The sequence below is a fragment of the Hypomesus transpacificus genome, chromosome 16, assembly GCF_021917145.1.
Source record: "Hypomesus transpacificus isolate Combined female chromosome 16, fHypTra1, whole genome shotgun sequence".
NCBI lineage: Eukaryota > Metazoa > Chordata > Actinopteri > Osmeriformes > Osmeridae > Hypomesus > Hypomesus transpacificus.
In genome coordinates, this window is record NC_061075.1 from 6,400,784 (window position 1) to 6,414,183 (window position 13,400).

Genomic DNA, 13,400 nt, shown 5'->3' on the forward strand with positions numbered 1-13,400 from the left:
TGAGTGACAAAAAAGCCTAATTTAGAGATGGGGGGGGGTCAGGGTGGAGGAGGAAGGGAGGGGGGAGGCAGTGTGGAGGAGGGAGGGACAAGCGAGGGGTTTGCAAGATGTCAGTCTGAGTTGACTGAATAGCTCTGTCATGTGACTCCACTAATCAGCTAATACCAATCACCTTTGTGAAAGACTGAGTGGTGCGTGTCTGTGTGGTTGCCACGGTGATGGCGCAGCTGTGATTGTTAACGAGCTGATCAAAGGGCAGACAGAACTAGAAAAGGCTGTTCCTGTGAAACAACAGTGAGAATGCTGAAAACCTGAATGGGGATAGCTGACCATGCTAAAACAGCTGAAAATAGTGACAATTTAGTAGAAAATTATAAGCTGAAGCTTCAAAGCGGCCGAAAGTTATTTTTGAAAGGGGCTGGAGCTGGACGTAGCTCCATCTCCAGTTTACAAAAAGGAGCAAACATTTTCATGTATTTGAAACTGTCATAATTCAAATTTGGCTGAATATTTGAAAAAGCTGAATCATTTTGGAATAGCTGAATGTCTTGTGAACATGTTAAAGGATTAATGGTGTCTCTAGCTGAAAGTATGCTGAAATAGTTAAACTTGAAAGCGGAGGAAGCTTTTGTAATGATTTGAAAGGATTTACCATTACTTTTAAAGGGAGAATAATTTGCACAAAAACCTTAATATTTTAAAAAGTATAAAAGTGAGAAATACCAGAAGACAGAATACCAATATTGTAGGAGTAGGTAAAGGACAAAAACCTATGGAAGAACTAAGAAGTTGGAATAATAATAATAGAGAAACATCGAAACAATATTGAGAATGCTTAATCAGCATGACCAAATGTGTAAGTCTGTTGGATTCCAAGACAACTGTCTATGACCACACACAATTTCCTATCTATTGTTCCAAAAATTAAGCATGAACAGTAAAAATTGTCTCAATGCTGGCAAGCTAGAAATATATTTTCAAATCAAATCAGGTTTATTTGTATAGCCCTTTTTACACGCAAGCATGTCACAGAGGGCTTCACATACGCCCATAGAACTGCCCCTCAACCAACCTAAACCCTCAAGGAAGACAAGGAAAAACTCCCAACAGGAGAACAAATGGAAGAAACCTTGGGAGGAGCAATTCAGAGAGGGATCCCCTCCTCCAGAGACGGGTGGTGAGGGAGAAGAGCAGAACACAGGCTAAACATAGTCATACAGTGTCAATGGGTTTTGAAACACCAAAATCCATTGTTCAACTTTTTAGATGTAGGACAGGATCGGGAGACTCGCTGTTGGCCGTCATGGAGACTGGTTTCCGGTTGACAACCAGGTCCAGCATTGTCCGACCCACGACCAGGCAGGTGCTAAATGTTCAAACCTCCCACACCACAAGGGATGTGTGTGTGGGGGGGGGGACAGGTTTTTGAACCATATTTTGAATCTCCTCTCCACTCTAGCATTTCAGTCCGCACTCTAGGCTCTCACATACACACCCATGTAAATCTCAGAAACAGTCTGAAAAACGAATGAAACATAATCAGTGATATTGAAAAAAGTTGAATAGATTGAAAAATAGTTTAAGGTTTTGTCAACATTTTAAAGTTTAAATTGTGGCTGTAGCTGAAATATTGAAGAACAAGAAGGATTTGAAAGTTGAAGAAGTTTAAGAGGATTTGACAAAAATCTCCATTGGAAAACCATGTAAAAAATATTATGAATATTGATTTATTGATAGCTGGAAACCCCTGAAAGTGCTGAATTGTTGATAGCTGAACAGTTTTAATAGCTGAAAACTGTTTAAAAAAAAAGGAGCTGAAAGGTGCGAAAAGATTCGAAGGTAAAGATTCGAAGAATAGTGAAGCAGCATTCCCACAATAGAGATTTGAAGAAGCAGCATTCCAACAATAAAGAGTTGAAGAAGCAGCATTCCAACAATTACTTTTGTGCTGTATGTAATGTATTAAATGGCTGCCCTTGTCCTCCAGGTGCAACAATCGAACCCAGTGCATAGTGATCACAGGCTCTGACGTCTTCCCTGACCCATGTCCAGGAACCTACAAATACCTGGAGGTCCAGTATGAGTGTGTCCCCTACAGTAAGTATGAAAAGTATTTAATGAAAATAGATGGACTCTTTCTCCACTCCATCTGCCTCTCACCCTTACTCCATGCATATTCTTGTACTGTTATAAAACCAATAGTGTAAGGGGTTTAACCTACAGTATCACGCTTAAAAATAATACCTAGGTACCAGGCTTTTGATCTCTATAAGGGATTAAGACTTCTCATCCAAATGGCTCAGTAGACATGTTTAACAACAGTAGACATTTTTAACAACAGGTGTGGGAGATATTACATAATTTTCTTTCAACACAATAGTATGGCACCATAAATACAATTCAACAAAGTAATATTACTAACATTTGGCTGCTCTTTGGATGCTAAAATATTAAATACTCTTTTGACTATACTATGCAATATCATGTCTTCCATGTTGTTTCCTTTCAATAACTTAAATGTAATATTCCTTGCCAACCATAATATACACAGTAAATGCTGATACTGGACCGGAAAGAAGGCAAGAAGATAATATTCTGTCAAATTATAATTTTTCATTTGTTTGTATAAAGCAATCATAATCTAAAACATGAAAAAATCTGTTTATATAGTTGTTTGCAGTTGCATATTAAAATCGTTATTCATATGCTGCCCCATGTCTGTAAATACTGTATACCCAAACTACTTCCCTTCTTGTTCCATCTGAATATCTGATTGAATTTAATTAGAAAGTGAACCTCTGTACAACTTCTAAGGTTACTTTTCCATATTTAAGGACCTGTAATTAGCTGAATCCTTACTCATGGTTTGGTGAGCATTTTCACTCAAAACATTTGAAGGGGGTGTGGTGTACAGTACTTGCAATGATATATTGCGGTTAGTATAGTACATTCTATACTATAATGTTTATCATTCAAAGTGTTGAATTTGAACAAATTAATTTATCATTCATTATTGTCAATCAATTTAAACAGCCAAAAATACAGCAATCACAAAATAATGATGCTTATAGATTGTCACCTCCTTGGTGAATAAGTTCCCTTAATTGTTCACAAACATAATTTCTTCACCTGGAGGGAGAGTCCTGATGTAGCCATTACAGTCATGTATTTTTCTTTTTGTATATAGAAATATGGAATGAGTACTAGTATTGAACTTACTCAGCTCAGACGAAAGTGTCAATTTCATGCTGAAAATCTCTACTAGTGATTCTATTGGTAGAGCTTGCTCAAGTCATCTCGGGTATTTGCCAGACTTAAATGATAGGATTAACTTTTAGGTATAACTACATAAATACATGATATTGTAAAGCAGTGAAACAGATGATCAAGGTACCACAAAACCACTAACTGTAGTGACCTTTTTGAGAAGAAGAGCATTATCAAAGCCTACAGAAACATAGAGTAAATATCTCCAGGACCATCTTTTTGCTTTTCAATTCTTGTAAGGTCCATGCCCACCCAGAATTGGACCAAGAACACAGAATGTGTCGTATCACAACTGCCCTGGTAAGTTCTTAGTGTACCCAGTCCAGTCTCTTCTCCCAAACTAGTTAAAATAGCCTGTTCTGTGATCCCTGCGAAACATTGTTCTGGTATTTTACCCACACCTACCCTTTTGTGTGTCCCCTCTCAAACACAAACCCACTCCCTGTGACTAGTAATTCCACTCCACATTTTTTTTTGTAATGCATCATAAATGTAATTTTCTCATTTCAGGTTGCTGAATGCAATACAATTCTAAAATAAAAAGGTCTACAGTATACAATAATAATAATAATGATAATACTACTACTAATAATGACAATAATAAATATAGCTGCAAGCAGCGATGCGGGTTCCTCCGCAAAATGGCAAAATATTATAAACATGTACGCTGTAGGTCAAGAGTTGGACAACAAGAGAGCAAAACGACTTCATGTTTGGCCAACAGCAGGCTGAATGGGGATTTGAACTCATGAGCATAAGGTTACAAGTCAGTGTCTCTATCCTCTTTACTACACACCAACTGTTGACATTGTATGAATAGAAAGAGCTGAATATAAGCTTTGGTCAGTTTTGGGACAAAGATTAAAGAACGGTTGACAATTCAAGATGAAATTGCACGTGGTACTACTTCAGAATGATGTCATCTCGAAGCCAATAAGGTTTGAAAAACCATCAGTCAAAATTATAATGCGTGTTACGTGCGGGACAAGGGGTGGCAATGCTGTGCGACACAACGCAAAGTGCGACAGGTGGTCACCCTAGTGTCAAGGGGCAGGATGAGTCTGAGAATTTGGAACGCACACTGTGGAGCAATTCAGTTGAATTCAAACATATATTGACATACCAAGGTGAAATTGTTTATGGTACTTCAGAGTAATGTCGTGTTGAACCATATTAGGTTTGAAAAACCTTCAGTTGAAATTATATTTGATTTATTGACACAAAGATATTGAGGCAATGTAGACATTTACATAAATACACCCCTTTCAGCCATTTTGTACTTGATTCAATTGCCAAAGTTTGTCAAAGTAAAAATTTTAAATACGTCAATAATACATAACTGTACAAAATGTCAAGTCAATTAGACCTTTGGTTCAAGAGAAGAGGAATTTTGAATGTTTTCCCAAATTATCACTGTACAGGAAAATTCATCATGGCGGACCTTATGGGTCCTTGAGGCTTTTTTGTTCTTCATTGAAAATGAGGCGTGCACACCAAGTTTCAGACGAATTGGAGCAATGGGGTGGAAATGCCATCACTTTGAAAATTTGACTTTTGGGCGTGGCCTGTGGCGCCCCCTTTGGTCCGATGTGGCCCATATTTGGGGTGGGGGTACCCACTTGGATGTAATATCAATGTGCCAAATTAGAAAAATGTATGACCGGGGACTTTTTGAGATATTTGGGCGCAAGGAGAAGAAAAATAATAATAAGAATACCAACAATAACAATAGGTTCCCTCCTACCGGAGGAACCCTAATAATAAGAAGAATACCAACAATAACAATACGTTCCCTCCTACTGGAGGACTCTAATAAGAAGAATACTTACAAAAACAATAGGTTCCCCCCTACCGGAGGAACCCTAATAATAATAAAACTAACGAAAACAATAGGTTTCCTCCTACCGGAAGAAACCCAATGATGATGATGATGTTAATGATGATGATAACAATAATAATAAACAATATATAACAACATCAGACTAAACAACAATTTTATTTTGACATTGTCCTTTGATTTGGAAAAAAAGACCATGGTTATTTACTTGATAAAGTAAGTCATGAAACAAAACCAACTGTCCTACAGAGATGTACCAATCAATCCCTTTGCCTTTACCACTGCCATAATGTAACATGCTGTGTAATTTATTCATTGCTCTTGTCAGAGCTTTCTATTCAAACTGCCTATCTTGGATCTGGTGCTTTCAAAGTAGTCACTACCAACCACCTACAGTATTTTATCCAATACGGTACTTCTCTTGGTCTAATTTAGTTAATGTCAAGAGCTACCCTATTTAGCACATTATCTCAGTGTTCAGATAGTGGATGCAAATTTGGCCTTCACCTGGCATTCAGCAGCCTTCTGAATAGGCTGCATTAATTGCTTTGAAAACGGGCAACATAAAAGCAAAGAAGTGTCTTCATTAAGGCTATTCTTTGCATACCTTGTCGAGATGGCAAGGCAAAAATCAACCATAGCCATTGCTATGCCGTCTCATAAAAATTCAGCCATGCAAACCCATGCTAACTGGCTGCCAAGACAGACTTAATTTTGCTTAATATCATCACCAGCTATCCTCTGCTAGTCTACCAACTCGACCACACAGGCATGCAAAGGTTTATTTTTTATAGTAAAGAATAAAAACAGTGTTCTAGTTTGTGTTCAATCACAATTTTTAACCAACCAATTAAACTGGACTATGTATTTGCAAACCATTGGTTGTGTAGTGCTGTGTTGGTTCCATAATATTGTCCATTAAGAGTTTAAATCATTTGACTATTGAATTTCTGCTCTTTGGAGCCAGTGATTGAGTCTGTGGACAGACATCTTCAACTAAGGTTTGCAGCCAGTCTAACAGTCTAGCCATTTTTGGAAGTGCATTACATTCAGGTTAAAGGAGCCTTAGCCTCTAGCATGTCCATAGGCTTTGTTGTTTGTTGGAGCACAACTACAGTAATGATTAAATAAAGATAGACTTAAAGATTATCAATAGGTTCATATTCTTAATAGTCTCCAAGCAAACAGGGACTCTTCCACTGCAATGGTTTGAATGTGTATAGCGTTTTGCAATAGTGCTTGTGGGGACTCGAGGAGGGCGTCTTGTTTGAAATGCTGACATTTCAAATGTAACTCACTCTTGTCTTCCCTTGTGCAATCTGCAGGAAACCTTCTTGGCACCTTGAATTATTCTCTTCCTCCTCTGACCAGTTTCTGATCACTCTTTACCTTTCCACTAATGTATGCTCTTCCGTCTGGTCCATTCTTCTTTCCAGATTGTACTCTCTTTTCCTTTATCTGGCTGGCTGTGTGAAACTCAGCTTTGTTTTAATTTGTTTACTGCATTTGGTATTATAGGTTTCCTGAGACCTTCTCATTCTATCTCCAATGTCTTTATGTTCAAATCACTTTCTATTTCTATATAGGGGAGTGATGTACTTAGGCCTCTATGCATCCTTATTCTTTTATATCTCTCCTCATTCATTTGAGGAGTGTATGCCATGAAGAGAGATACCTATTTTATACATTATGACTTCAGAATATTTGTCTTGTATAAATCTACATAACATAAAGTGTACAAGCTCAAAATACACATTTTCATGTTGACAAGATCATTATATGGGTTAGCTGTACAAACAATTTATACGTCTTTACAGGGTAGAGTAATATGTCTTCTTGTTTTAATGTCTAACAAGCTTCACAGATGTTCTTACTGTTTAGATTCACAAGCAGGCTACATAGGTTGGTGAAATGTGAATGTTATGGAAACCATGCTAGATGTACTGTAATCTTTTAGTTAATATGCTACACCATGTAGTCCACATGTCATGTGAAATCAATCTATTATAAAAATGCTTACATATTTTTACATATTTCATTGATTGCTCAGTACTGTTGGAATTGTTTGTGCAATTTAATATACCTTTGGGGTGTGAGTAGATTGTGTAAGTCACTACTTACTAGTGTATATAATGTTTGTTCAGTTTCTTTAGTCATAAGGACAGTTTGGGACATTTTGTCCATGAGAACAGAAGCTTATATATTTTTTGAATTGTTGTTAATCCAATATCTTTGCATTCCTTTGTTATGCTTGGTTTTATGATAATTAATTGGAGGCAGTATCATGACCATTTACTTGATTGATTTATATTATTAAACATGTATGCAGTTTGTACCAAGGGAAATTACACTTGGCATGGTAACCAAACTTAACTATAAACTAATCTTATAAACAAAGCATAACTTTGCATGAATGCTCTTCCTGTACTTTTGGACCACTTTCAATGTACTAACCTTTTGCCTCAGCACTGACATAGGGGCTTCCATGCTGTATCTAATTTCAAATCTATTTTTGGTCTCACAGACTAGGTCTACCCATCTCTTGTCCATGTCTCATTACATGTTACTGCATATCTAACCATCGAGGTGACAGTTAATTCACATTGATCTCTTTTCTTCCTTGCACCCCTTTCAATCTTTCTTCCAACGCTTAAAATAGAAGTGGAGCAAAAAGGTAAATAACTGACACAATCCAAACCCTAGCTCCTTGTTTTGTGGCATATGGTTGTTAAACCTTCCTATCCCCACAATTATGTCCCAACCCAGAGTAGGATATACCTACACACATATCCCCATACCAGACAAAGCTAGTCAATTTCAATGAGGGGAGAAAGACTGATTTGATTTTTTTTTAAGATGACACAACACTACTAGTAGTAAATAAATATGAGTGGGAGTATATTGACTCTAGACCATAGGGGTCCCTTACCACCACCCTGGTTGTTTGTGCTACTCAGCACAATCTAATATTTCTTGGCTTTGAACCCTCCTTCAGAGTGTGCCATGTTAACTCTTTCTGGCCCTTAAATCTATTGCTTCTACTGTCTTTTTTCTCTTTTGTAGCTCCCCCTTCTCCTCCTGCCTCCCCTACACCCCCCTGCCACTTTCTGCTCTTTTCCTCTGTTCATCTGTATGCCTCTGTTCAGAGCAGCAACAAAAACACTTCAGGAGACCCACACTCATAATTTGTTTAAACATTAATGGTTGTGACATTTGCACCACTTCGTAACAACAAACCTCTCAGGTATATACTGTAGCAAGGTGTTGTGACAAAGTGACAAATGTCACACAGTTACAGGCTGCTGACTCCTGCTCTCTCGTAACCTCCTGTTTGTTGCCAAGTGACTTTAGTTGGCTACTTTTTTTGTTTACAGGACCAATGTTTTTTCATTTCGGTTCCGTTCTTTTATCCCCTGATTTGTTTTCTATTCCCCTACAGTAGATGTCTAAGAGGCAAGGCTTCTTTTGTTTCAGACAATTAATTACAACTTCATAAATTATACATTATGCTTAACAACTTTCCTATTCCTTTTTTCTTTCTGCACAAAACCAAACTCCCCATTCTACCTGTGAACATTGGCTATAGCAGTAGTCGTCTTTTGGCCACTTTCAATGTGTGTTTGTCCCCACTCTTCCCGGACAACCCATATTTCAAAATGGTGAAGATAGCTGAATAGAGCTATATTGAAAATAATCTGTAGTTTTTTTCTGAACCACATGAATGTGCTGACCAACATCTGTTTCTTATTCTACTCTTCTCCCATCACTAGTTTTTGTTTGTCCCGGGACTCTGAAAGCTGTCGGAGATCCTTCCTTTCTTTTTGAAGCGGAGCAGCAGGCCGGGGCATGGTGCAAGGACCCATTGCAAGCAGGCGACAAAATCTACTTTATGCCCTGGACTCCATACAGGACAGATACTCTCATTGAGTATTCTTCTCTTGACGACTTCCAGAATGCTCGGCAGACCATCACATACAAGCTCCCTCATCGTGTGGATGGCACTGGATTTGTGGTATATGACGGGGCTGTATTTTTCAACAAGGAGAGAACCCGCAACATTGTAAAGTTTGACCTACGGACTAGAATCAAAAGTGGTGAGGCCATCATCAATAACGCTAACTATCATGACACATCGCCATACAAGTGGGGCGGGAAAACAGACATCGACCTGGCTGTGGACGAGAACGGCCTCTGGGTGATCTACGCCACCGAACAGAACAACGGCATGATGGTTATCAGCCAGTTGAACCCTTACACCCTTCGCTTCGAGGCTACCTGGGAGACGACTTATGACAAGCGCTCAGCTTCGAATGCCTTCATGATCTGTGGAGTACTCTATGTAGTGAGGTCCACTTATGAAGATAACGAGAGTGAAGTCAGCAAAAGTCTGATAGATTACATTTACAATACCAAACAGAACCGGGGCGAGTACGTGGATATCCACTTTCCTAACCAGTACCAGTACATTGCAGCTGTGGATTACAATCCAAGAGATAACCAGCTATATGTGTGGAATAATTTTTACATCCTAAGATACAATCTGGAGTTTGGTCCACCTGATCCCGCGCACGGTAATTCATCTTTCACTTCTCCTCAACACACATCATGCACTCCTCAATACACATTACTGGTAAATTGCATTTTTGACATTGTGTTTCCAGCTGCCTACAAAGTGTGCCGGCATTCGTGGGTTTCCACACTGCCTGTGTGTCAACTGTCACGGTTGACAGATTTTTAATTTAGACTATAATATATGTTAGATATGTTACGGAAGCTCTATGTGTATGAAGTATCAAGGAGTGGTGTGTGTGTGGTGGGGTACTCTTCAGAAAACTAAATCTCAGAAGCCAGTTACCATATCAAACAGGTAACAGTATGTGGTGTATTTATGGAGGTTTACAACACAGACTTTCTCCAAGTCTCTCTAGTGCAAAGGCCCTACCTATCGGCTCTTCCACTGGAACCCTACCTGCCTGGACAGGTACAAAGTCTGCCTCAGGGCTAGGTAAAATTTTTCCCACAGGTACCCGAGCTTTAAATCCTTGTTGGCCGTTAAACAAACAGTTCACTGAGGATGGTGTGAAGACCCTGTGTGTCTTCTGTGAGACGAGGCATGCAGACACAGAGGGAAAAAGATCAATCCCTTGGTTCATGTCAGTCCAGCATGTTTTTAATTTTGCGATCATCAACTGAAATGAAAGCTGCCTTGGCCACTGATAGTCTTTGCATTGAGAATATAATAACTGTAATTGTCAAAATCCCTCCTCATCCAAATGTTCTTAATTCCACATAATGCTCTGTTTAGTGTGTGATAAGTGTAGAGGTCAGGCAACATTTCTACACATTACATGGCTCAATATTTATGTATTTGCTTGTCCACTTTATTATTGATATGGTCAATGTGGCTAAATTCGGTTCAGATGGTCAAACATGAACACCATTGTGAGACGCAGACAGGCTGTGTGATGTAGCACACACATTCACACTGAAGCAGGCCTAAGGGGGAATTAGTATTCAAGGATTGAACTGCATAGGATTGCAATCAAAAGGAGAAGGAAAATTCACATTTCCCTTTTTTGGTTTGTGAGCAACTTGTTTGAAGTTTTTCCTTTGCGTATGAAAAAGTATCGGCAGATTTAATTGAATATTTGCTGCATTAGAAGTAAATTGCAGTTTCAATATGAAATGTGTATAAGTAGAGCCTTGTTTCTTGTCTTCGATTTGTCATGATCTGATACTCAAATACAAAGGGGTGGTAATTAGCTTGAATACAAATCCTTTATTACAATAATGTTTACATACAGCTTTGGTAATAGTTGTATGAAAAACCCCTGGCAGTTCCTAAATGTGAGAGCACGAATACACTTTTACAGTACTAATATGCAGCAATAAAACTACAGGGATTAAAATGTAACACATGTTTTTGTGCCTGTTGGAGATTTGTGGAATAGGTTGCAGTGTTTTATTGTTTTATTATTATTTTTGCTTTGTTGAATGTACATTGATTGCTAATATAGAAATTCAAGAAAGAATGTTAAAGGAGCTGCTTGAAATAAGACTTTGTTTTTGTCAGACAAATGTCTAAGACTCATTTACGCTTTTCTCTCTTGGTAAACATAGCCGAAGAGCTAAATTTAGGAAGTTCTAGTAGGTTGTGCTGGTCTCTTAACCTGACAAGTGATATAAAAAATTCCACAGGCTGCTGAGGAATGTGTGTTGAGCTGCCATCAGTGGGTGTGTGGAAGATGGCCTACAGTTATCAACAGATGCCAATAATGCCGTGTCCTCCCAAATAGCCTGCCAAAATATAAATGATAACACTTTTTGTGGCTGTCACAGGGGCACAAATTTCTGACATATTCCCTCAGTGAGCACACATTATCCATATCTAGCCATTGCTTCACTTCACACAGAAGTAGGCATTGTGAAATAACTCACAAGTAATATAGAAAAAAACCATCACACAATAGTTTTTCTAATGTCTGTGTGCCCATTTCTTATGTACAGTACTACTGTGTCTGAAATCTCTGATGTACGTCCAATCACATTGTTATTTTACAGTAAGACAGTGAGTTTGAGTTATTCACAGTTAGGTCCTTGTCAAGTTCAGATGCTGCTCATGTCAGTGCTGGATTAACTTGTAGGATTATTTGGGAGTAGATGGGGTTGAGTCCTAACAGTAGTCATTGCTGAATACGTTGAAATGAGTCAGTCCCTTTTTTGTATATCTAGTAATACCCAGATTTCCCCACTAAAGCTGTACTGTATGTTCCATGCTTTTTTCATATTGTATACCTCCGCATCTTTTTCCCCTCTTTTTAAGTTGAAGCTTGTGAAAGATGCACAACTTTTGTACTGAGTATAACGATTGAATCTAAATAAGACGTGCATGAAAACATATTCAATATTCACTTATATGGGCTATTTATACATGTATGTGTACTGTATGTCTCAAACTACTGAGTAACCATCTAAAAATAAGCTTTTTGACTGAAAGATCGTCAGACCAGGTCCCAGTTTGCTACTTCAATGGGACACAGGTGAGCTAGGGAAAACACTTTATTTATCCCGAGCTGTGCAATTAGATTGCAGATTACTTCCATAAAAAGACCCTGAGCTGCAGTTAACACCCACACAACTCACAACTGCCTCTTTAATTGTTTGGATGTCAATACATTTGCAAAACATTTTCTCAGGGAGGCCTCAAATTACATATTCACAAGTGGAGCTCATAAAGCACAGAATGACCCAATGTATTGTAAATTATAATGTAGAACTACAACAAGCTGGCTGTGACACATGCCAATTAGCTAACTAGTCTCTAACTATGTGTTAAAAATATTTAACTTCTGCAATTTCTTTATTATTCTGGTTCAGTATTGTGGGGTGCACAATCCAATAACATCTACATGTTGCAAGTGTTATCTGTTTTATACATGTGCAATTTATTAATAGACCTCTCCCCAATCATACATTTTTCTCTCCATAACATCAGATAATCCATAGAATCATTCAATTTTCAGTTTAAATGTGCCCATTTTTGCAGGTCATAGCTAACTGAAAAGAACATTGTGTAGGGACATACTTAGTTAAGCTGAGGAAGGGGGGAGAGGCAGAGCAGGAAAGAGAGTGAGCTTGTATACAGGAGGGCACGCTTTCTCATGGTCATTGAAGTCACTCTGCATGGGAAAGGCGTATACAACCTCTGCCATAGGTCCCCAAGTCACAAGGTGGTTAGGTGGTTAGGTGGTTTAGGTTAGATTAGTTTATAGGGTTGTAACAGGTTTTTTTTTTTTTTTTTTTTTGTGTATTAGGGTTAGTATAGCGTACTATTTATTGTTATCTGTAATTTAGGAAGTTTTAGTGTTAGGGTTAGTATAGTCGTTTATTTATTGCTATCTGTATATTTAGGAAGTTCACTTATCTAAGCTCAGCATAGATGTAAATTTGTTCTGTGTACTTATATGTTATGTTATGCCAAGTGCTTGCGTTGTCTTGTCTTAAGAATTTCAGTGCCCAGTCTAACCTTGTGTTGCTCTGTGCACCTGACAAATAAAAGACTTGAACTTGAACTTGAACAAACAGAGACTGAGGTTCGTGGGAAACTATTAAAGATAGTTTTGTTTGTTTATCAAAGTGGAGACAATATGAAAAGGAGAGCACCGTTTGGAAAAAGACTGTTTCGTTTCTATGTCCCTCCACCCCGCACACCACCCCCTCACCCTCCCCACTGCGGACACATGTCCGTAGGCCTGCTTTTACTGCAGTTGCTGATAGCGAAACCCTCTATTGTACT

The 13,400-nt window shown here is 38.4% G+C and overlaps 1 protein-coding gene across 3 annotated transcripts in view; it reads left to right on the plus strand.

Annotated features, from left to right (window-relative positions):
• Window positions 1-13,400, plus strand: part of adgrl2a (adhesion G protein-coupled receptor L2a) — a 78,356-nt gene that overhangs the window by 25,684 nt on the left and 39,272 nt on the right. For 2 of the 3 annotated variants that reach the window (XM_047036776.1, XM_047036775.1), the window contains exons 4-5: window positions 1,988-2,097; window positions 8,875-9,675. In XM_047036776.1, coding sequence (XP_046892732.1) covers window positions 1,988-2,097; window positions 8,875-9,675 — 911 coding nt within the window. Of the gene's footprint in view, window positions 1-1,987; window positions 2,098-7,763; window positions 7,779-8,874; window positions 9,676-13,400 lie in introns of all 3 variants that reach the window. The other variant, XM_047036774.1, reaches the window with a different exon arrangement.